This window comes from Paroedura picta, chromosome 9, assembly GCF_049243985.1.
Source record: "Paroedura picta isolate Pp20150507F chromosome 9, Ppicta_v3.0, whole genome shotgun sequence".
In the NCBI taxonomy this organism is placed as follows: Eukaryota; Metazoa; Chordata; class Lepidosauria; order Squamata; family Gekkonidae; genus Paroedura; species Paroedura picta.
In genome coordinates, this window is record NC_135377.1 from 57934927 (window position 1) to 57960310 (window position 25384).

Here is a 25384-nt window from a genome sequence, read left to right on the forward strand (position 1 = left end):
AAACCCATGGAGCCCCTTCCTCTCCCCAAACTCTGATCACTACAAACTGCACACCCAAATCTACAGGAGTTTCCCAAGCTGGAATTGATCACCTTAAGTCTCAGAAAACTTACTAAACCTTTAACACACAAACATCCTTTTTTTCTAGCTTGCAACTTCTGTGTAATTGATTACTAAGCAATCCAGGAGAGAATAAGAGCCAGGCTGGGCAGAAGTTTACCTCACAGTTCACCTCAAGTGGGCCAGATATCACATTCTTTTAGAATCCATGCACACTGCGAAAATTATTTGACTACTTGATATGGTGTTTAAGTTAACCAAGGAAGGATGAACATTGTGGTTGCAAATAAAAATCAAACATATGCTAGTCCATTTATTCATTAATATACATTTCTACCTGCACTTTGAACTTGTCACGATGAAAACCACAAATCAAGTGAAATAAAGTTTTAATAAAGCCTTGCCTATCTTTAAAATGACCTTCTCTTTAAAAGTAAAGTTTAATGTATAGTGGAACAGATCAATGATAAACATCCATTTTCTCATTGCCATTAACAGTATGTTAGAATGTTTTAGAGATCGAATACCAGGAGGATATTTCATAATCTCCTGTTGCCTCTCAATTACCCTAATTACAGGTGACCAAACAACAGAGTAAAGGACTCCTCTAACATTGAACACACCAGAGGGGGTTTACTACGGCTTATTTTCTAACCTTCTACACAATAAGTTATTGAAGTTTCATCCTTTTTCTCTTTCATGGAACACCAGATGTCTACTGTTGACAGGCAGTTGGAAAATAATCAGTCATCAAAAGAAGGGATAGAAAGGTGACTAAACCATACATTTTGTGGAATGGAGGTAATTGTTTTGGGAGATCATGCAGGATCAGACAGAAAGTAAAAACTTTGAAGAATCATGCAAAAATGGGAGAGGGGATGACAAGCCAGGCTGGGGTAACAGGCTAGTTTCACAAATGTTGGATAATGCGCTTTCAATGGACTTTAGCCATTATTTGCTAGTAGATTTTCCTGTTCTTCATCAGTACTATGAATCTGCTGAAGAACAAGTTCTCTATGATAAAGAAAAATCCATCCCTATAACAACCTGTTTGGTAGAGCACTTTTTCAGGAGTTTTTATCCCTCCCTATTCACAATATACATTTTAGTAGAAAGAGATTCAAAATGGCAATCAGAAATTCATAAAACTATTTAAATATTAAATGCGCTTTCATGAAGGCTTGGGGCACCATCTCTCCTTTCCCCCTCCTCCAATGCAAAACAATTAAGCTAATCTATGTACTGGAGAGTGCTCTATGCACAAGCCCTTCAGCAACCTCCAAGGATAGATCCACTCAAGCATCTACTTAGGAAAAAAAAACCCTGTGTTCTTGAAAGAGCTTCACATACCACTTTCTTTGGTCATGAAGAAAAGTAGTTTGGTTAGGGATGAGATATATCATTTCAATAAAACACTGGCATCCATATTTGGGACTTTGCAACTGTCTTGGAAAAAACGTGCAAGCCTACCACTAGGCATAAATGGTAATAGCATATGGAAAATGTAACACAGGAGCAACAGGAAGGACAAGAAACATGGATGTTCCACTCTTGGTTTTTCACTCAGAAAAGTACAGCACAATTGGGTAATTGCTTCTCAACATGCTCACCTATTAAGCTTTTCACTGATTCTCACTAGAAGTGTGTATTCAGCTAATCTGAGCTGAAAAAGTTACTTTACTGGTATTTTTCATCTATCCACAGTGGCCAAGCCTCAACATCTCATAAATATCTGGGCTATTTTGTGACTGGGATAGCTGCAGTGAATTTAAGCTCTCAGTATCCCTAAAATGCCTTCGGAGTTCACTCACACCACCACTGTAGCTTGCAAAAGGCATTTACATTTCAAAGGGCCCATTAAAGTTTAAATGTCTTTCCACTCTCCACTGGAAACAATGGATGGAGGAACCTTCTTTGGGGACCCATAGAATTGGATCTTCTGGTCCAATCTTTTTCAATTTTGGAAGGTTTTAAGAGGCACCAGCAGCTATGCTGCAAATCTGGTGCCTCTACCTCAAGAAACACCAGATGATGTCCAAGCTCCAGGTATCCCCAGATCGATTTTCCATTATAGCCTATAGGGACCATTGACTGTAATGGTCCCCATAGGCTATAATGGAGATGAAAAAAATTGGCATTCCTGAATATTTACTAAATCTGAATTCCATACTGATATTGGGATCCAGGAATATTGGGAAATATGGATATCTTTCAGGTTCAATATACACAAAATATCATTTTCTTTTTGTGCACTCCTAATTCTCACTCATGTGCAAAAGCGGTTTTTGCTTACTATTTAATTTATTATAATCAGAGTAGTGAAGCACCTTTGTCATGCTACAAAAACATCCAGTTTTACTAACCTGGGTGATATCTGTCTGTTCAAAAACTGTAATCCAGAATTTTTCATAAATGTATCAAATTGCAATAAAAATGTTAACCTTACTCCTTTTATTATGTAATCACTAGCAAGTGGTTTGACTCCATCTGCACCCTCTTGTAAGAACAAGGCACCTTGGTCATTCTTCCTTGGCATGTAGGACATTGACATCTCCATGCTGAGTCAGTCTGCAGAAGAATTCCTGTCATGTACTAGTTTTACAATTTTGCTTGTCCAGTGTATCAATCCTGCATCACACTGTTTTGAAATGGTAGCAAATTGTGCATTCCTCTCCCACAATTTTTTAATGACCTCTTGCCTAAACGTGCCATAAAAATGCACTATGTTCAAATTAAACCTTCCAAATTTATCAATTCCTTTGGAAGGACAAAAAAGCGACAACAATCTAACAAGTTTTTAAACACCTCGTTACTCCAGTGTGTAGGCTTGGATCGTTTCACTATATTTTTAATGTGCAGAAAATGCTGGGAAGCTTCCTGTTTTCTTTTTCTTTTTTAAGAGAGTAAAAGGTTAAGCAAAATGAAGGAGCGAGAGGAGAAAGCGATGGCTGATAGACCATCTGCAGTACTCATAATTGAACCCTTTATTGTCTAAGGTACATTAGACTGCAACACTGTAGAAAACCTGTTAAGGAAAAGAAACAGATTGATAGAGGTAGTAGAAAGTCTCTGTAACAGTCAGAAGATGGCTTACAAAGTGTGTCAATGCTACAAAATCATCAAGTTTCCTTTTTTTTTTTTTAAAAAAAAGCTATTTGAAACCCACAGAACTAAATAAATAAGAGCACTAGGCTCTAAAGGAATTAACAAATCAATACAATATGGATGATAAAAGGAGGAAATTACAAAGCTTGGGATTCACATGTGAAAACGGCCGCTCTTCAACAACGGTTCCCCTCACCCTCCCCATTTCTTGTTTAATTAAGTGAAAATCTCATTTCTGTGCTATACACAGCATATAATTATTTAAACTGATTTCCCCTGCTGTTGTTCTTCATGTAGCTAAATTATGATTGTAAACTTTGCTGATTAGTACCCTGGTAATGGCAGTGACAGCACTGTCTTCTCTCGGTGTCAGACGGTCCTGAAGTAAACAGTCTCCAGGAAGAGGGTTTCAATTCTAAACATTAGCTAGGATTCTTCCAAATTGGTGGGGAGGGGGAGGAGGGGGGACACCCTTCCCAAAAACACAACTCCAAAGAAAGAAAACCAAATCAACCAACAAAATAATTACAGCTGTAAATGACACGGGTTTTCTGATTTGGGGGCACAGATGCCTTTTTAATAACTACAAACACACAAATCGGCAAAGCAGCTACCTTTGTGCATTCCTGAACCCTTGCCTGCTTACTTCAAATGAAGAAAATAAAAGCTTGATCAAGAAAAAAAAATAACATTTGAAGTGTGAATCCCAAATTGATCTATTATTATTCAAAACAGCAAAAAGAGCTGATGGGGGGGGGGGTGGCAGGAGCTGGTGCAGGAAACAGAAAGGGGACAGAAGTATGGAATGTGTCTATGCGAATTTCTGCAAGGTAACTTCAAAAGAGCTGATTACAATCAATCACTTATATAGGCATTTGCACAGACATTCTTAGCTACACCAGGATTACAGAGCACACTGGCATACAGCTGGTGTATGAGGAAAATTACTGGGGTGAAAGCACCCCCCCCCAGATCCCCAAACCAGTAAATTACATACAAATGTTACATCTGCACTACATCAGCAACCGCAAAGCAAACAGTCAAGTAATTTGCAACAAGTAGAATCTCAAATCAAAGATAGACACGATTAATAAAACCAAAATTAGAACAGAAAAAAAATACACGTTTCGAAAAATCTTAGTGTAAGAAGCCTACTGATTACAAAAACAGCACTCTCCCGTTATTGTAGAAAGTAAACGGTTGCTCTTGACCAGTAATAAAGGTTAGCGCCATTTCTGTACATGTAAAATTATTGCTTTTTTTGAAAAATATATTTAGCATGCTAGTTCTTTAAAATCCATTTCCTGCCTTTATAAAAATGTTACAATTAAAAAAAAAACCCTAGTAAAGCTTCTTTTTTTGCAATTTTTTCTTCACAGAACATCTTTTTCTTTCAAGGCAGCGCGCTTTTTTGATAATGCATAAAACTAGATGTGCAAAAAATCTGAAATTCTGAAATTATTACTATCACACATAGTGTCACAGCAATAAATGAAAGAAAAATATTTATACCTGTGGAATACATTTTTTTTTTCTTCACCAAACTGCAGACACTGTGTGGTTAACAACCTGCCACCTTCACCCCTACCTAGAAAACTTGCATTTAAAAGAGTGACTACAGAAGAGGTATATAAAGCTTTTTCTCTCCCACCCCAGTAATCATCATGTACAAGACATGACCCATTAGATGAACACTGACCTGTCACTATGGAAGAAATTAGTCACCTCCCCCACCCATGTCACCAGGGCCTAGAAAGGGTAACTGACTTGCTGCACAGAAATGCAGGCACATAGAGCACCTTAATGGCCTATGACTGCCTGAACACTTTCCCCCCTCTGTTAAAAGCATACAAATCAGCAGCTTTAAACAGCTGAATCGAATCATCTTTCTCTTTTGAAATGTTGTGTAAGCATGCACGTTTCCTTTGTGATCAGGTCTCAGAATGTAGCACTGATAGGAAAGTGGAGAGGAAGAGGAAGAAAGAAAAAAATAGAAAGGCCCTGAGAGTAAAAACAAAACAAAACACAGAAGCCTGCTTTTTTTTTTTCTTAGTGTTCGACTAGCTGTTTTCTTTCCAAAGCGAGAAGAGAATCATTTCTTAAGAAGTGTTTCAATTTCCATATTCACATACTATTAATGGCGTGCAGTCAAGGAAAAGCCCACTGGAAACACAAGTGGTCCCCAAACTATCATGAAACCACCTCACTGCAGAATGATGGCCTCTCTCGTCAGCCCCTTCTGTCCTTCATCAAGCCTGGTTTTCACAGCACTGAACGACTTCTCCATTTTACTTTCTTCCTTTAAAAAATAAAAAGGGTTGTTTTTCCAGCATGACAGCCAATGCAGCCAATAGCAGTTTCATTCATCACTGCTTCCCACATTCCCAAATCCACTTTGGTTGTTTTTCTCTTTAAAAAAAACAAACAAACATATCAAATAAGCCATCACAACCATAAGGGAGGATTTTGTTGCAGTGCTGCTCTCCAAATCATATAAAGTCTAATTTTTTCCAGTGTCTAAAAAGTTATCTTGATTAATATAGATGCCTGGTACCGCCACGGTGCCTGCCAACTCCACCGTTTATTATAAAGGAAATAAGGAACCAGGGGAACTGATTAGTACGTCAATTTGTATATATCTTGTGTAGCTTCTTCATTTGTTTTAAAAATGATTTAACAGTTTGGAGGTGTCGCTCTTCTAGCGAAGCGTGGGGTCTCTCGCTAGAGCACAGTCGCTCCAGGGACCGGATGGTTTGCAAGGAGATTTTCCAGATGTTCTTCCATAGGGTTGACGGAATAATGATTCGGCGGCTGTTGGGAGCGTCGGTCGGGGTACTGGCTGTTGTCAAAGGGCACCCGGTGTACACACTGGACGTGTGTTTTTAGGTTCCCTTTCTGAGAGGCACTGTATGGACAATATCTGCATTGGAATGGTCTCTCGCCTAAATGAAAAGAAAGGGGGGGGGGGAGCACAAAATAGAAGAGGGACAGCAGCTTATTATTCCTCATATTTTCCAATGACAGTTTACCTACCCCTGTCTCCACCTCTAGGCTAGAACAGCTAAGCAATCTTACATCTTTACAAGCCCTGGCTACCTTTTTTATTAGCATTATATGCATTAACGGCGACCTAATACATCACCAAGAGTTATTTTTAATCATCCCCAGTGAGAGCACAGCCCGACAAGTTCCTATAAACTCTATGACATACTAGAATAGCAAATAATAGTGACTGAAGGAGCATTTAAGAAAAGGTTAAGAATGGCTAGAAGATAGAGATAAGACTAGGAGGGAAAGCAACATTTTATAGCAACAGAGGGGATTTATAACAGAATTGTAGGATGTTTTTTTAATTGCTAAGAATGGCAGCGCTATATTAAAGTTCACGGGTGCCATATGCTAAACCGTATTCCAGGGTCGTGAGCATTGCTGACTCTTATGTCACATTTGCCTGCAGCCACTTCACCAGAAAGGCACTGGTTGGTATGTGAAGATTCAAGCCCTCTTGCCCTATTCCATTAAATTCATGTGCACGTATACTCTGAGTGATCAGCAGGTGGCCTGGCTCTATACTCCCACTCTTTCTAGGCGACCATGAGCCAAGCATGATCACTACCTCATAGGTTTGTTGTTGTGAAGATAAACATGGGGAAAGAAGAACTGTGTATGTCAACATGAGCTCCCTGATTGAAGGGTGAGTTTAAAGTTTCACAGATAGGTTCTTCTTGTTGGGTAGACTATTTTGGATTTCTCTCTGAGCTTAGAATGCAGCTGTTTTTCATGCAATGAGAGGAGAGCTGACATGATCTGTGCTGTGAGATTTTAAAGGGACTTGGCAACGGCAAGGTGACTCCATTTTATATTCTTCTGATAATTACACTACAGCTCTTTGCCTCTATTTCAAGGGATCCTAAAAATGCCAATCAGCGATACAATGTGTGTGTGTTTGTGTGTGTGTGTGTGTGTGCAGGGGGAAAACACACCTTCTAATAATTTGGCAGAAGCATGTTATTCTGCTCCTGTGAACAAAATCCACCTAATTTGTACATGCACGAAGCCACTGCATATAGGTTGTGTTGGGTACATTTTCTATTTCTACCAAGTGATCATGGACTGCTAAAGAAAACTTACACTGTCATAGGGCTAGCACATGGGCAGACACTTCATATCCATGGAGCCATCCCCAGAACATGTTGCTTCAAGTAATCACCCTAAAAGCTGCTTATCTGTCAATCTGGCTTCCTCGGTTAATGAAATGTGTTAGGGTCTCCTCCCAGAAACAAAACACCTCCAGTCAGCAACTAAGGTGCTTCTGTGCCCACTAGCATAGATCAATATAAGAGTGAGAGGGACTTGCCCAATGGGAGACTTTGCTGCAGCGGGGATGCGCGTTGGGAGGAGGATGCGTTGCCCAGATGTGGAAGCCTGGTGGCAGCATCCCCCCCAGCTGTGGCTGGCGGGTGCATGACGGTGCATGAAGGAGGGGGCAGGCCAGGTGATCATCTTTAAAAGGGATGGTCAAGCTTGTGCCTCCCCAAGGTGTGGGGGAGGAGACTGTCCAGGGCCCTGTCTGTCCAGGTCCACCCTGACTGGCCCTCCCTCTCCAGCTCCCACCCTCCCTCCTTGCCTGCTAGAAGCCTTGTGGCTGTGGCCTCCATTGTTATCCACGAGGAGAGAGACAACCACAGGGCCCGTAGGTACATTCCTGCTGGGAGGGTTCTGTGTGTGTGTGTGTGGGGGGGAGTTTACAACCTCCCTGCGGGCCACAAAGCCCTGTTGCCACCGGCTAGGGGGGCCTTTCAACTCCTTTTAGCCCGCTTTGTGGGCCAAAGGAAGCCATGGCCACCCTCTCACACCATCCTGCCTACCGCTCCTTTCACAGCCCATTTTTAAAATGGGCATTGATACTAGTTTATAAATAAAGCTGTGGTCAAGTTCTGACAAAATGTAAGTGTCAGAGTCCTTACTTCCAATGCAAGCAATATTCTCCTGCATAAGCAAACTTGATTCGGTAGATTCATGGAGGAAAGGTCTGTGGATGGCTAGTACCCATGGTGACTAAAAGGAAGACGCCTATGAAGGCAATAAACCTAGGTGCGCTAAGACAGTGGTCCCCAACCTGCGGGCTATGGCCCGGTGCCGGGCCACGAAGGCCATGGCGCCGGGCCGCGGCTCCCTCTCTCCGCCCCCCCCCCCGCAGTAAAAAACTTCCCAGGCTGCAAGCTTGCGGCCCGGGAAGCTTCTTACTGCGGGAGGGCGGGGAGAAGGAATCGGGGCCGGGCCGCACCCGTGCGGGCGCGGCCCAATGTGCGGGCGCGGCTCGCGGGTGCGGCCCGATGCGGGGGCGCGGCCCGCGCGGTGCGGCCCGATGTGCGGGCGCGGCCTGCGGGCGCGGCCGATGCGTGGGCGTGGCCCGTGCGGGCCACGGGCCGCGCCCCAATGCCCTGCCGGTCCCCAACCTCAGAAAGGTTGGGGACCACTGCGCTAAGAGACAGCATCAGGGGGAAGTCTTGATCTTTATACCCTATTTGATGGCCTTCCAGGGAAACTGGCTGGCCACTGTATGAAACTGATAGCCCACTGATTTGATCTAGTGGGGCTTTTATATGTTCTTTAAAAGAGCTTAGGAAAATGCCTGAACAATTCAGGTTTGTATAGCTAAAAAGAAAAGGAATGGTACAGGCACATCCAAACATAAGACTTCATCTGATTTTCAGAAAGTGAATGTATCATGTTGGAAATGGACGTGGACTAGTCTATAAGCAACTGAACTTCCAAATGAAGTCATGAATAAATGGAACCCTACAGCTCCTAGGCAACAGCATTTCAACTACTACTGTCTAAACAATGTGGCTTACATTCTTGATCGTTAAAACTATATAGCAAGAGGCATCTTACATTCATATATTAACCTTAAGCTAAAGCCTTGATCAAGGGAAACAGACCATTTTACATTAATACAACATAAGATGCAACACCCATTTACAAATATTCCCTGTAAATTTCAAGTTATGCCTATGGCTGCCTGGAAAGAGTTCAAGAAGAGCCCATGACATAATGTATTAAGTATCTTCTCTTTTGTTAATAGATGTAGAAAAATCCTAATTAAAACAAGCCCAAGATTCATGACATTTACCAGTCAAAGTCTGCAGTGAGTCGGGCGGATTTGCCACAAAATTAAGGGGGTGGGGAAGTGGAGGGAAAACTGCTGCGCAGAATGCAGTATATTTGAAATGTAGGAAGCGGTAACTGAGTGAAAGACGTGATAAAACTTCCTTAGTTGGATGCTGGGTTTCTTGCAATAAAGTAAGAAAGATGTCTTATATTTTTGCATGGCTACATTATGCCCAAAAGATAGACACACAATTCCAAAAGGGGACATTTGTGCTTAAATTAAAAAATAAACCACACAACATCACACTGTATAAGGATATTGGTACCCATGGCAGTATGGGGAAGCTCCTTTATAGTGGAAGGGAAAAGGAACAGCTTGCTCCAATTTCTCTGGGAAAGAATAGTCAAGAAAAGAGAAGAAAAGATGGGGAGATAAGGAAGAAAGGACACTGCCCTGAAGGTATAATTAGGGGTACTTATGTGGGACAACCTTCATACTCAGTGATTTTGTAATAAGGGTTGCCCTAGAGGTTCAGTTGTAATCCACCCACTGAGGAAAACCAAATCTCAAAGAAACATGAAAGAGGTATCACTGTCCCACAACGTGAGAGCAAAATGAAGGCCAGAGGCTGAGGCAATGTGTGTATATGGGGGCGGGGTGTGTGGGAGAATTCTTCTCAAAGCAGACCAAGTTAGCAGAATTCTCTCTGGGCAGAACTTCAGAACAGAGGGCCACAGCTAACAAGCCTTTCCACAAGCATGTAAGTAAAATGAGACCATTGCTCTCTGTGCTAAATTAGAAAATGCAATTATCTTCTGTGAAGGAAAGTGCTAAAGAGACATGAGCAGCCAGAAAGACTTAAAAGGAAAGTTTGGAGGAAAGTTTACCTGTTATGTGGGAAAGAGATGAACTGCAGTCATTACAGGCAGGGACTTACACTGAAATGCGGAGTCTCCACTAAAGATGCCAGATATAAAGATGCCAGGAAACTGAGGGCTATTTCAGTGGGCTTTAAACCATCGTTTGATTGCATGGTCATAAAAACTGCCAGCACATGCTGCTAGTAAGCATTAGAACATCCATTTTTTCCAAACCAAATTGAGTGCCTCTGATTAAATAAGCATGTCGGTGCAATCAGAGGACAGAGCCACAGTTGAAGTTCAAGCCCTTTGGGCCACTGCCTTTGCGAGCGGGGAGGGAAAGGGACAAAACATTTTTCCCCACACATTTCTTAAGAGGTTCAGCTCACATGACTGTATTAGTTTATCAAGAAATAAGCTGCATGATCCCAGGGTGCCACTTTGATTGTGAGGACAATCATGATTCTCCTCCAGGCCAACCCAAAATAAACTGCAGAGGAACATGGAAATCTACAGGGTTGGTTCAGGGCATTAAACTGACGAGTCACAAACTGCATGCAGTTTTGCTGCTCAATCCTTTGCAGCCAAACATAAGATAATGAAATGTACCTTTCAGACTTCACATTGCTTTCCCATGTGGCAGCATAAACTTTGGTAGCACGCACAGCCAAATGTAACCCTATTAGCTTGTACTCTATTTTCAATGCAAAATAGTAAACGAATTTGCAAATGGGCAACTTAGCTCTGAACTGTTTCTGCGTGTGATGAAAAAATAATAACTGGCACTAAAAATGGCACCATTTCCAAATTATCACAATAAACAATAAATGTTTCTTTAAATATATTCAGAGCAGGAAACCATCCGGAGAAAAGGTGGACTGTTGGATGACCAAGGAATAAATAGATTGCTATAAGAAGATAGGGAGATAGCAGAGAGACTCAACAATTTTTTTGCTTCTGTGTTCAGTGTAGAAAGTGTGGGGTATGTACCCATGCCACAGTCACTGTTTTCAGGAAGAGTCTTAAGAACTAGGACAAATTGAGGTGACAAGAGATGAAATTCCAGATCTACTAGAACAATTAAAAAACAAGTTTCTAGTTCCCAATGGCATACACCCAAGAGTCTTTAGGGAATTCAAATGTGAGATTATTGATCTACTAGCCTTTATATATAACCTATTATTAAATTCATCCACTGTACCTAAAGGCTAGAGAGCAACAGATGTTACATTGATTTTTTAAAAAGGGGCCCAGAGGGAAACAAGAAAACTATAGACCTATAGACCTCTGTCCCAGGCAAATTAGTAGAAATTATAATCAAAGATAGAATTGTTAGGCACTTAGAGTGACAAAGCCCGTTGAGGGAAAATCAGCATGGCTTCTGCAAAGGGAAGTCTTACCCCACCAACCTTTGGGAGTTCAGAAAGTCAACAAGCATGTAGACAAAGATGACCTGTTAGACATTATATATTTGGACTCTGAAAGGCTTTTGGCAAGGTATCTCACCAAAAACTCCAGGGTAAACTTTGCTGTGATGGGATATAACCTTGGCTAACTTGGTTAAAGGTCAAAGGCTTGACACAATCAAAGCCAATACAGGGATGACAATGAACCAACTAAAAGAAGCAGGCAGGGACAGGGGCACATGACAAAGACTTTCCTATAGAATCACCGAGGGTTGGACATGACTGAACGGATGACATCATCAACTTGGTTAAATGGCAGGAAGCAAAGAGGAGGAACTCATAATGGCAGGAAACAAGCAGAGGGGTTCTTCCAAATATTGGTATTGAAACTGGTACTTTTCAATTTATTCATGAATGATCAGAAACTAGGTTGAGCAGTGTTGTGATCAAGTTCAATGAAAGTGCACTGCAACCATAAAAATGCAAAGTCTGTGCTGTGGATTATTAGGAAAATGATTGAAAATAAAACAGTGGATATTATAATGCGCCTGTATACATCCCTGATGTGATCTCATCTGGAATATTGTATATAGTTCTGATCACATATCATACAACAAGCTGGCAAAAGTACTGAAGAAATCAACTGAGATGATTGAGGGGTAGAGCACCTTCCTGAGGAGAAAAGGCTGAAGAGTCTGGAACTTCTCAGTTTAGAAATTAGATGACTGAGAGGAGACATGATAGAGGTCTATACAATTATGGACGGGGTGAAAAGAGGTTTCTCGCTCTTCCGAAATACTAAAACTTGAGAGCATCCAATAAAACTGATGGACAGTAGATTCAGGATGGACAAAAGGAAATACATATTTATGGAGAAAGTCATTAAAATTACATCCAATGGTGGAAATTACATTCAGAGGATTTAGAGACAGAGAGCCACAGACAGAGATTTAAAAGGGGGTTACACAAAATCATGACTTGATCTATCAGTGGTTACTAGCCATGGTGACTTAAGGGAACCTTCATGTTCAGAGACAGTAAACCTCTAAATCAACATCAGAGAAAGGCCTTGATTTCTATGTGCTGTTATTGGACTTCCAGAGAAACTGGCTAGTCAGTTTGTAAGACAGGATGCTGGACTACATGGGCCCACTGGTCTGATCCAGCAGGGCTCTTGTTATGTTCTTATTTATTTCTCTCCTTAATTCACTTTACACTGTTCTACATTTTAACCCCACAACAATCCTATGAGGAAGGATAGGCTGAGTATGTCAATAATAATCATGTGAGGTAGGACAAAGTGTGTGTGACTGGCTCAAGGTCACCCAGTAAACATTCATGGCGGAGTGGGGATTTAAACCTGGGCCTTCCATTTATGCCAATAAAGGGTTACTGACTGACTGACTGACCTTGGCCTTCCAGCTCTCAGTTCAACTCTTTAACTACTACATCACATTGATCTTTCAGTATACAAAGCAAAATTCTGATGCTTAAAAATGTGCATAAAATGATTCAGTTATCAGGAATTTTTCAGATGGAAATTAATTATCTTTAGCCTTCTGTTTTAGTTTTGTCTTTGGAAATGCAATAATTTGGAACATGATGACATTTCTGAGATATCTGCATTAACTTGTTGCATTTCTTCCTCATTCTTTGTGTATATAGCCCACATACACATTTATACACTGGAAAGGTATACTCTGTATTATTTCTAAATACTACGTAATCTGTGCAACTGCACCTATACACACCATACTTTTGGTGCAATGTAGTGAGCAGGAACCTATGAAACAACACCTCTTACGCATCCCACATGGAATCCCATTGAAGCAATTAACTATGCATACAAATTAATCTTAAAAATTAAAAAGTTGCTGGGATGTGTTCTGCTGTGTCTAGACATCATCGACAATCTATTATAATGTAAACATAATCTTACTAATATGTTGTCTGTACAAAAATATTAATAGCAGTTTGGAAGACAAATTGTCATTTATTTGCTCATCATATATTATTTTGATTACTGGAATTCTTGAACTCCACACAATTATTTAAAAATAATATTTGCAATAATCAGAAATAAACAGAGATTTAAAAACTCATAGAAAAATGAGGCATTATTCCATATGACACTGAAATGTCATAAACAGGGCTTTTGCTGAAGATACTGAAGTTGCTAGTTTCATTTGATGGGGATCGGTTTCCTTGCTACTTTTATATACATCACCACTTAACTATGAAAGGAAAAAATTGTCAAAAATAAGATTTAGTAGTAACTTCCTTTTGATCTTATTATTCTATTATCGCACACACTTACCTGCTTGGATAACAATTTGGATAAGTGTGTTCAACTCTACAGCCAAAATGTATTCTAAAAATTTTTTCTGAAGAATATCTTAGCAGAAGCCATTCTTCTATACCAATTTATTTCAATTATATCTTTTACTAGCAAGAAAGCCCATTGCAAGCAGGAATACAATGGGCGCTAGGACCCAGGGGACACCGGGAGGTGCAAATCTCTCTGTGTGTCTCTCTCTCCCTCTCATAGCAGGTAATTAAGGAGGGCTGGTGTGCAGTTGGGGGCAGCTCTCTCTGTCTCTCTCTCTCTCCCTCTATCGCAGCAGGGGTGGCTCTCTCTGTTTCTCTGTCAGCAGCTTGGGGAAGCTCTCTCTGTGTCTTCTCTTTGCCTCCCTCGCAACAGGAGTGATAGGAGGGCTCTTGTTGGGTCTGGCAGGGCTCTGTGTGTGTCTCTCTCTGTCTCTGGCGTGTCAGAGAGGAACGTGGCTAGCGTCCAGGGAGGGAGGGACCAAGGGGCAGGGCTAATCAGGGTGCAGCCAGCATTGCTGGCTGGTCCCTGATTGGCCCTATTCAAACATGGACAGCCAGACACGTCCCACCACCCAGGCTGTTTCACAAATATATAGAGGAACCATGGCTAAGGATATTTCTCATTGGAAGTTTTTGAGAACAGCATGACTAATTGATCATTTATTTTAAGGTTTGTATTTATTATAAAAAGAACATCTTGACTTTTGTGGGCAGCACCAGGATCTCTCTGCAAAATCCAGAGACTTCTCTCTCAAAATGCTCAACTAATAATCACAGCCGGCTAGCAGTACAAATTTCTCTATGAATCCAACAATTCCCCAGAAACACACAATGGGTGCTTGGGGGTGCCCTGGTACCAATAGGTGATCCTGACATGGTACTTCCGCATCTGGGCTTATTATCTGATTAGTAATAACTTTGCAATTCATATAAATTTGTGGTGATGTAGTGAACTCAGAACAACTCTCCACTGCACCTCATGGCTCAGATTCTAGTTTAGATCTTTATGGTCTTTGGGGTTCACCCTTCATCATTGGTGCTGGGATTCCAGGAACTATAAATTTTCCTCATAACATTAGCTTTGAGCCTCTTGCAAGTATTGTTTATGCACACAAGTGAATTCAAATTAAAGCAGAATACAATGTTAGGAAAAGTAATTTTTATATCAAATGGACATTCAAACTAATATCATTATTAGGTCTGATTTATAAATGTGAGAAATACAAAACTATTTTATGCACTGTTTGTGAAGATGACTTCTGTTATACCTATTGTGCCTTGTGAGTTTTGTAGCTGGTTGGGAGCCATATTTTAATAAATGTATCTATCACCTATTGTGCTTAATGTATATATTTCAGTCTTTCTTCGCTTAGTCCTATCCTATTCCCTGACAAATTCGGTGAAATCATCCTTACCATTTCACTTTCAATGTCAACTATCTAACTGAGGTGAATAAATATACACAATCAATCACACACAGATAATATGAGTCTGGTATTCAAATCTCTGATTTTTAAGTGAAATGTATTTTGTCCTATTTGAGCTTTAAAATTACTATACATTTTTCTCAGCACTATAAGAGAATGATTAAACCTGGAAGTGCCAATGTTAAGAGCTAATAATATTTCACAGGTTTGTCAGGTTTGGCAAAACTGACAATTGCAGATCTTTGATTTGCTTCCTGCTACTCAGAGGGTTAGCTGGCTTGCAGTGGGTTACAAGATAAAAAGCCCCACAATAAATCCCAATTAAAATCCCAGTTAAAACCCACCCTTACAGTCTACCCCAAGTAGCTAAAATTCCTAACCCACCCTCCTCTCCCTCAGGTCAACAGTCCCCGACTGCACCTCGGGTGGCAGAATATAGTAGGGGTTAGTCTGGCTAAGCTGAGGAGGGCCCCAAAGATCTTCTCTGCACTGGCCTCAACCAAATGCCTGGTGGAAGAGATTCTTGCAGGCCCTGTAGAACTGTGTAAGCTATGTGGGACTGATGAGGACGTGCATAGTTCATCAAAATTCTCAGACATGGTGGCAGCACAATTGTATCCGCAGTTTTAAGAGTCATTATTGTACAACAATCTAATTCCAATTGAACCATCCTTTATTCAATTAACACAGAGATGTTTTCAATGGAGAAACAATGACACTACCAGACAGATGGGAGGCACTGAAATCCCCTTCCTGCCTTTGAGAGTGAAGTAGAAAGTGAGAGTGAGAAAAGAGTACATTATTGTTTACGGCAGTAATAAAGATGACAGGAGACATGGTTAATATTTGCATTTTAATTACCAAAAACAACACTGGGAAAGGCAAGATACATAATGTGAAAAGAAAGTACAGCTGTGACAAAGAGGAGACAAGAACACTGAGTGCTGCAGATGGCCAAGCACCTAGAACCTGTACAGAAAGGACTTCAACCACCCTGTGACTGATACACCCTGGCCTTTTTCTTTTATTTGCAAATTACTCTCAATACTGCTTTCAATAGAAATTTGTACCATGGGAAACCCAATGCATTACTAAGGTGAGTTTCTACAATGTCTGTTCCTTCTTATCTACTCTGCAGGCCAAATTCATATGGCACTTCTCTAGACTTTGAGCAATTTCTCACAAAATCTTTCATTTTGTATGATACACATGCTGGTTATTAGCAGGACTGAAGAGGAATAATGGGGCACAATCACCCTTGCTCCATATTCCATCAACAGAGCACTTGAAGAAGACATAAAGGATTTTGTCCCCTTTCCCTCCTCAGCGCAGCCCCTTGACCCGCAAGAATATTAGGCCCCTTACAAGGAATTAGAAAGGATTGCTAGGAACAGCAGGAGGAGGCACAGTCCCTACACCCAACGATCACTGAATTTAGTTCATGAAGTTAATTCAGTAAAGAAAGACTGCTTAGATCCCACCAACTCATGCTGAATTTCACCAAGCAAATTAGGCAGAAATTGCATCCTTTATTTTTACCTATTTTGTTACAACATTATGTCAGTGCTTATTATGCCCCCATTCCTTAAACATTCACAGCTTTCCAGCAAATACAAAGTTTCCTTATAATTAATATATCTGATTCTTGATTAAATTAATCTGATAATGTTTACAGAGGCCAATAGTACTCTTTATCTTACTTTGTTCTTGACTGTCCCGGGCGCTCTGAATGGTTACAGTTGGACACAGAAGCATTGCACTACACGGGCCTTTACCTTGTATTTTTCAATTTTCAAAGTATTTTTGAATTGTTTCTTGTTATTAAAATGTCAAAAGTTTCCAAATCCTCAACAACCATTCCTAGTAGTTAATGATAAGGCCATGGAAATATTTGACAGGATACCGAAAATTCCCTTGGTGTGGCCAGGGCACAGGTTATTTGCTCCATGGAAGCTCTATTTGAAGAGACATGTGCACATGACCTTCCTTCAGTTACAGTGTATGCACAGAAAGAAAATTACTTAGTCCATATTCTACTTATGTAATTGTGCCCAACTACCTGTTCTGATAGGCTAAAGTCCTCAAGGCACAACTCCTGTGTGTCTTTGACCTCAAAAATTCCCCTACAGTTATCAAAGCTGACAAGAGGTTTATATGACATCCTTCCAATTAGAAACATAGAGCCAGACTAGACCTGACGAGACCTCATGGCAGCTACAAGGAAACCACAAGGAAACCGTGAGTCTCTGATCCTGATTGGACCCACAGTGCTGTAGGCTGATGCACATTTGCCTCTTACCCACCTCCATCATGCCTTTATTAAGTGCCAAAACAGCCACACCCTTTCATGGCTATTTTAGCACATATAAAAGCAACAGAGAGGAACAAGAGCGCTACATGGGCTCAATCATTAAATTAAATAAGCCAAATAGTTTAAAACTTATGAGCACCTCTTCTTTACGTGGATGGTTACTGAACTAGGGGTGCATGTGGAGTTCTTAGAGAGTTTGTCTAAGAGGTGGACTTTCAGACAGGGAGGCCACCATATTCTTCATGTTATTTCTAGGCCTCAACTATAGGTTCTGGGGAAAAGAAATTAAATTTACAGCCAGGCAGTCATTAAGAGAAAACTCATACAAAATGTTTTAGATGGTATATGAAACCAAAGCATTAAGAAAATAGACAAAAATCTCAAAGGAAAATGGTGGAACTGTCAAGCTATAAATGGAACCTTTTATCATCTGTGATGAACTTGCAAAAAAGCAATAACGATATTGGAAGGAAATATATGAAGAAAAATCAGAATATATTAAAATTTAAATTCCCTATGGAACCTAAGAACATGCTCATAGGTATACTGCCTAATAAAATACCAAATTTTTTGGAAGAGATATTCAAATATATCTACACAACAAAATGAAAATCAGATGTCCAAGCTTAGAAAACTGGGAAAATAAACTTGCTGACTATGTAGCAATGGTGCAATAAACAAGCTATTTGAGAAACAGATCAATTACAAAATCCGAGGAGAGATGGAGTTTGCATTATGCAAGCAGGGGACAAATTTAGAATGAGAAACAGTTTAAAATTGTATATGAATGTGCTGCAATGCAGAAGCAGAATGAGTTCCACAGGGCTTGCAAGATGGAGTTCTTCTGCCAAACTGATGGTTGAGGACAGCAGACAAACTGATTCTACATCTCATCCAGTAATCCCTCCCACCCTCCCCCTCTTTCACTCCCCCCTCCATGGGGATAGCAATTGTAAGAAGTCACAAAATTTTAATCTTTTATTTTAATGTTTTAATATCTTTTATTGATAACATATGTACCTTGGTTATATATACTGTTATACACTTTATTGTAAACCACTCTGACGAGACTAATCACAAGGGTATGGTATAGAAATCCCTAAATAAATAAATAAGTTTTGAATATAAATGTATAAAGAAGTTGATTTTGAGCAGAAACATCTTTTATTTTCTTATTATATATCATAGATTTAACTTTGTATTTAGAGCAAGTCTGTAGAAATGGTGAAATATTTAATCCTGAATATGTAATGATGAAACTGATAATGTAGTTGCAAAATAGATCAGTTACAAAATTTGAAATTTAAAATGTTAATATAAAAGTACTCCACTGTATTTTAGAGATGTCTTAAAATTATAATGAAGGGGATGCTGGGGAGAAATATTTTATAAATTTTGTAATATATAATTATTCTTGCTATATATAATGCTAAGAGCCTCTTGTGGCGCAGAGTGGTAAGGCAGCAGACATGCTGTCTGAAGCTCTGCTCATGAGGCTGGGAGTTCAATCCCAGCAGCCGGCTCAAGGTTGACTTAGCCTTCCATCCTTCCGAGGTCGGTAAAATGAGTACCCAGCTTGCTGGGGGGTAAACGGTAATGACTGGGGAAGGCACTGGCAAACCACCCCGTATTGAGTCTGCCATGAAAACATTAGAGGGCATCACCCCAAGGGTCAGACATGACCCGGTGCTTGCACAGGGGATACCTTTACCTTTATATATAATGCTACATAATCCTCCTCTATTTTGAATCCCCTCTATACTAGCACTTTGTTAGTATGAAACTAACAATGTAGTTGCACAATAGATCAGTTACAAAATCTGAAATTTAAAATTTTTACATATATATAAAGATTTTCTGGCACTTTTTAAAACTTTGTCTTGTTCTTCATTAACTTAGAATGGCGTTTGAACCTGCTTGTACTAGTTTTGTGATTTGTGAGAAGGGGTGAGAAATAAGTGGACTGGAACAGACAGGCAGTAACTAAACGTTCCAAGGAAGGAAGAAATGGTAAGACACACAATGTCCAGGACAGCTGGGAGCATTGGTGAACATAAGGAAATTCAGAGAACAGCCAAGTGCTTGTCAAGAGAGGAAAACACTGTGCTGAAAACAGGAACACACACCACCACACAGAGTCCACAGAGATCGAAAGGTAAACACCTTTCAAAGATGGGAAGTCTATAACAGTGCAATAAGAATACTCTTCAGAAAAACACAGACTAGAGATTAACTGTACAGTTGCCTCTCTGAAGAAACCAGAGAAGTGGATAGATTTAGTGAGATCAATATGTCAATTGTATTTATTATGATGTGCATTTTACACATGACCTTCCCCTGACTCCACCCTTCAATATAGAAATAACATTTTTGTTTAGATCTAATAAAATGCCTCTTTACTGGAAAGGTTTCTGATACATTTTTGGATCAACCCCCCCCCCCAAATACAGCATTGTTCCCGTTTACACTCTAGCTACCTCAAGAGTCAGTGCTTTACTGATGAGTATCACTATGCAACTTTTTTTCCCCCAGCTACAACATTAAAAACCAAATACCCAATTAATTGTAAAACATACTTGTTTTGGGGCATCTGCGGAGGTGGTGTGAACTTCAGTACCTCGGAGTCCATTAGACTCAAATACCACTGTGGGAACAAGGGGGCTTGTTAACAGATGAACATTCAAGCTTGGTTAGTGTGCGTACATTATTTGAGTCCATTACAGATTAACCACACTGAGGGGAGGGAGGGAAAACACCAGCTACTGGCCCATAGCTGGAAAATACCAATTTACTGTAACACTTACTGTAAGAGTTGTGCTAATGGCAGCCTAAGGCCACTGCCCTTTTTAATTCAGACTGCAATGCTGAAAAAGCAATCACTGACAACATTAATTATCGGTGTATGTGTAAAGGGACCCTCTTTTTGAATTACTTACCATTTGGCCTCTGTCATTTTGCATCAGACTGCCTTATATGATGCCATTCACACTTTTTTTTTTATTAAAAAAGTGAACATTATAGTCTTACCGCCTCATACTGAGGTATCTTGACACATTGGTAGGTGTACTATGTTTTCCACAGTATATCATGTTTCTGTTTAAATAAGGCTGAGGGAAAGACTGAAAAATCCAGTTTGAAGAGGCTTTGGGGCTCATTTGAAATAAAGGAAAAAAAAGCCCTCTTTCAGTACACCGTAACGAGGAAGAAAAACAAAGCCTTACATTGTGATCAAAAAGATTCCTTGATTTCAATTTGTGCTGGTGGCAACAGAATTCATTAGCATACTCATTCAAGAGTATTCTGCTCTCTAATTAAAATGTTTTTAAATCTGTAAAATGGTTTGCCTCAAATGTAACACAACCATATGTATCCTAAGTGGAGAGGGATCTGGTTTATGAAACAAAAAGAGGAGCGGTACCGATCCAAGGTTTTTAAAATGTTAGTAAATGAGAAGGTTTTTTAAAAATCCTTTTGGGGAGTGCTGTAGATTTAAAAATGTGTTAGTCGGGGCTTCCTCCCTCTCATCCCCTTCAGAGGACAGACAAGAAGAGGTACCTGTATGAGACCTCATGTGGGTCCTGAGGTGACTGGGCTGGGAAAATCCCTTTCCACACTCTACGCAGACAAAGTCTCCTTGTCGTGTTTGTGTCCTAAGCATCCCTGTGGTGGAGAGAAAGGGGAGGAGGGAGAAGAGAGCAGTAAGGAAAGTTGAGAAGTAAACATTATGCCAGAGGAAAACATCATTAGTATGTCTAATGTGTCATTATGTGAGGCTACCTTCGGGCCCTGGATGACAACTGTCAGCCTTCATCTAGGCACTGGCTGACAGGCCAGGCACACACAGGACTGCAAGAATGCATAAATTACATTGAATTAAAAAATGCTCTCAATGATGTGCCCGCACCAGGACTGGCATGTCAGGTGTGCGCTTTTCATAGCAGCTGGATCCACTTTTCAGCTATCACCCAGCTTTGTCAAACAGTACATCAGGCAAATCAAAGTGACTCCAGCGTGGCGGAGACAAGTCACATGGATAATAGGAAGTGAGTAGAACCAGAGCCCGACTGTCCCCCTCGGGCTGCAATACCTTGGAGACAAATGCAGAGTGAGTGGAGCCATCACAAACGGATCAAACCTTTAGCCCTGCCTTACCTGCCTGCCGGTGCAGTTTTGACCCCAGCCCTCAGAGGCACAGACGGAAGACATCTGTGAATCAAAGTGTCATTACGGACATTTGGAGCTAGTAGCAACACCACAATCTTCTGCCAGCCCTCGATAAACATGTTTTCTAGGCCATTAGCATTTGTGGAAAATGACTCAAACCTCGTCTTTTTTTCCAAAGGTCAGTTTACAGTATCTGACTTAAAGGGCTGGCCGTTGTCTTTTTACCACTGATCAAAAAGGACACATTTGACTTTTATTGGGTTATTTCTTTTCTCAAAATATTTGACTATCTTCTTCAATATTCTGGTAAGACAGTCTACTTAAGCTGAGGAATGGTTTGATGTTTTCCTTTGCCATTATAAAAATGTCCTGACTTTTATTTTTTTTAAATCCTCGGTCTGTTTTCTTTTTTCAAGCTTTGGAATCCATCAAAACTATTAGGAAAATTACTAACACAGACAGATTGATCATCATTGTAATATGCTCTTTAGAAAAAGTGACTAAATAAAAATACATCACCTTGGATACCTAGCAAATAGGGAAAAAAAATAAAACATCCGATGAAAAAATGAAAAAAGATATCAAAAGAAGCAAATTTACTTCACACACAACATATTTCTCCTGCAAAATCCAAATACTATCAAAATCCATGATAAACAGCAACTGATACCTGTAACCTAACTTGAAATCGAGAAACATTTTAGAATGGAAGAAGCCTCACTACTTATCAACACACTTAATTATATCCCACCAAAGCATGACAAAGATACACAACCAAGGACTGACAGAGGATGTCTTAATTCCGAATGAGTTCCAGAATCCTAGCTTTAATCTTGAGACTATTTCTGGCGGGGTGAAACCTGTTCACTACCTCTGGTACTGAGAAGCCTTGCCAACAATGACAAGGAACTCCGTCAAAGAAAGCAGTGTTGTTAATCCTCCTATTGAGATCAGCACCAGAGATACAAGGGCAGAGAATGTTTTTGATGCTTCCCTTTCTTAAAAAAAAACAAAAATTGGTTTTGGAATGAATGTAGTCTAACACCCAATTCAATGTCTAGATTGTAGAACATCATTCCTTTTCTCCTCCTTAGGCCTTGTTCTGCTCTATCTGGGGAAATCCTAGGCAGAGCCTATTTTGAAAGGCATGTCTGGCCCTACCTCTCTCTTCCTGAGGCAAGGATGGAAGTATAGCTATGGACATTAAAGGCAGTGAACCAATTAATACCATTCTTAGGAGAAAACATCAGGAGAAATTCTCTATCTCCCTGCCATCTCTGATGGCCGTCCACAGTAACTGGTCAACCATTGTGTGGAACAGGATGCTGGACTAGATGGTCTGATCTAGCATGGCTATTCTTATGTTCATCCCTTGACATAATTTTCTTTCATTCACCATCAACATTTTCTCCATGCATGAAAACTCACACATATTAAACTATCTCAAGTTCATAATCAAGAAGATCTCTGTTCCTGGCTTTATAGGAGAATGATTTACTGAGCCAAAGACTGCTCACCATCTTTAGCAGCCTATATGCAATATTTAACTTTACAACCATACTGCCTCGCCCAGTTACGATCTTTCTTGAACTTTGGATTTTTTTAAAAAAAGGAATATATCAAATTGTTTTAATGGAATATTTTAATGACAAGTATGGTAGATTTTTAAATGATCTTGACACATTAGAAAGAGAGAGACAAATTTCTTCATATGAGGTCCAAATGCTTCTATAAATAACAATGATTTATTTAGCCATTTGTCATTGGTATCTGAATTATAACTCATTAAAAGTGCTGCTGCTAGGGTCTTTACCAAGACACAATGGAGGGACCATATCCAGCCAGTACTGAGGCAGCTGCATCAATTGAGTACTGGATCAGGTTCAAGGTTTCGACCTTTAAGGCCATATGCACTTATTGTTATTATTATTATTAAATTTATATCCCACCTCCCCCCCGAGGCTCAAGGCGGGTCACATAAAAACCAATCCCCTAAAACAATAAAAGCACAATAAAACATAATACAATTAATACAAAAGTTAAGACAAGGATGGTGGCAAAATTCAATATAACTAACCCAATTCCACGCCCACTAAGAAGGGAAAGGGAGGGGGCAGATGACAGACGCAACCGTCATATTTGTGAGGGGGGCTAGATCTTGCTGCCCGGCCTCAACCGAAAGCCTGGCAGAAGAGCTCCGTCTTCCAGGCCCTGCAGAATGATGACAATTCCCGCAGGGCCCACAGCTCTTCTGGAAGCTCATTCCACCAGGTTGGGACCAGGACTGAAAAGGCCCTGGCCCTGGTCGAGGCCAGGCGAGCTTCCTTGGGAACGGGAATGACCAATAGGTTAGCCGCCGCAGAGCGTAAGGCCCTGCGGGGGGCATAGGGCAATAGGCAGTCCCTCATATACACTGGGCCCAGACCACAGATGGCCTTGAAGGTCAAAACCAAAACCTTGAACCAGATTCGGAAGATAACCGGTAGCCAATGCAGCTGCCTCAGTACTGGCTGGATATGTGCCTTCCAAGGTGTAGCCGTGAGGACCCTAGCAGCTGCATTTTGGACCAGTTACAGTTTCCGGATCAAGCCCAACGGCAGGCCAGTGTAGAGTGAGTTACAGAAATCTAATCTGGAGGTGATCGTCGCATGGATCACTGTGGCTAAGTGTTCAGAGGACAGATAGGGTGCTAATAGCCGAGCCTGGCGGAGATGGTAAAATGCCTGGCCAGCTACCTGTTTGACCTGTGCCTTGAGTGTTAGTGAGGCATCTGTGGTCACCCCCAGGTTTCTGGCCTGAGACGTGATCTTAAGTTGCGTCCCAGCCAGAGAGGGCAAGCGCGCTTCCTGGTCTGCTCCCCTATGGCCCAACCACACTCTGGGCCCTGTGTGCCTGAAGGACAGTCTAACATCCTATGACATGCATAGATCCTTGTGCTCTGAAACAGTGAATAGACTAGAGAGCCCTGGGCCACACAAAGGCCTTGACCAGTGCTCATATAGATCACTAAACTCTCCAAAGAAATCTCTCTCTGCTGAAAATTTTACATTGTTTTGAGGCACTATGATTCATAAACACACCCAAATCTGCTGCAAACTTCTGTTTTCCTGAAGACATGGCATAGAAATTATCAAAACAAATATATAAAACTCTTTCCCATGATGGTTATTTCCATGCAGCAAGCCTTTCACATGCAACCACTCATCATGGGGGTCAGGGAATTTAGACAAATTCCCTTGATCCCTTTGGTAGGTTGACAGATGTGAAATAATGTAAAAGTTTCATATGCAGGAGCAAAGATTGTCCAAATGGACAAAATTGTTGTGGTTGAACTTGCTCCATGGAGGCAGCTAGCGGGGGGAGTTAATTGAAGCAGCCATCATTCTCTCTTTTTGTATTCTTGATAGAATATGATGTCATTGGAAGTTTATTTTTTACTTCATCGTTAGTATATGATGGAGATGGTTAATGAATGTGCCTCCATACAACTTCAGCAGAATAAGCTCAATTCATATAATTCTTTATGTGAAAAATACAAAATCCTAATTGTGTATCACAAGAAAAGTTCATCAACTGAAGCTGGGGAAGTTAAAATCACCTTGTGAGGA

At 40.6% G+C, this 25384-nt stretch overlaps 1 protein-coding gene across 3 annotated transcripts in view; it reads right to left on the reverse strand.

Annotated features, from left to right (window-relative positions):
• Positions 1 to 3026: 3026 nt before the first annotated feature.
• The window catches only part of ZNF516 (zinc finger protein 516), a 122980-nt gene continuing 100622 nt past the window's right edge, over positions 3027 to 25384 (reverse strand). For all 3 annotated transcript variants that reach the window (XM_077352922.1, XM_077352923.1, XM_077352921.1), the window contains exons 4-6: positions 21168 to 21272; positions 20189 to 20256; positions 3027 to 6107 (exon numbers count right to left, since the gene is read on the reverse strand). In XM_077352922.1, coding sequence (XP_077209037.1) covers positions 6048 to 6107; positions 20189 to 20256; positions 21168 to 21272 — 233 coding nt within the window. In that variant the 3' untranslated portion in view covers positions 3027 to 6047. The remainder of the gene's footprint in view (positions 6108 to 20188; positions 20257 to 21167; positions 21273 to 25384) is intronic.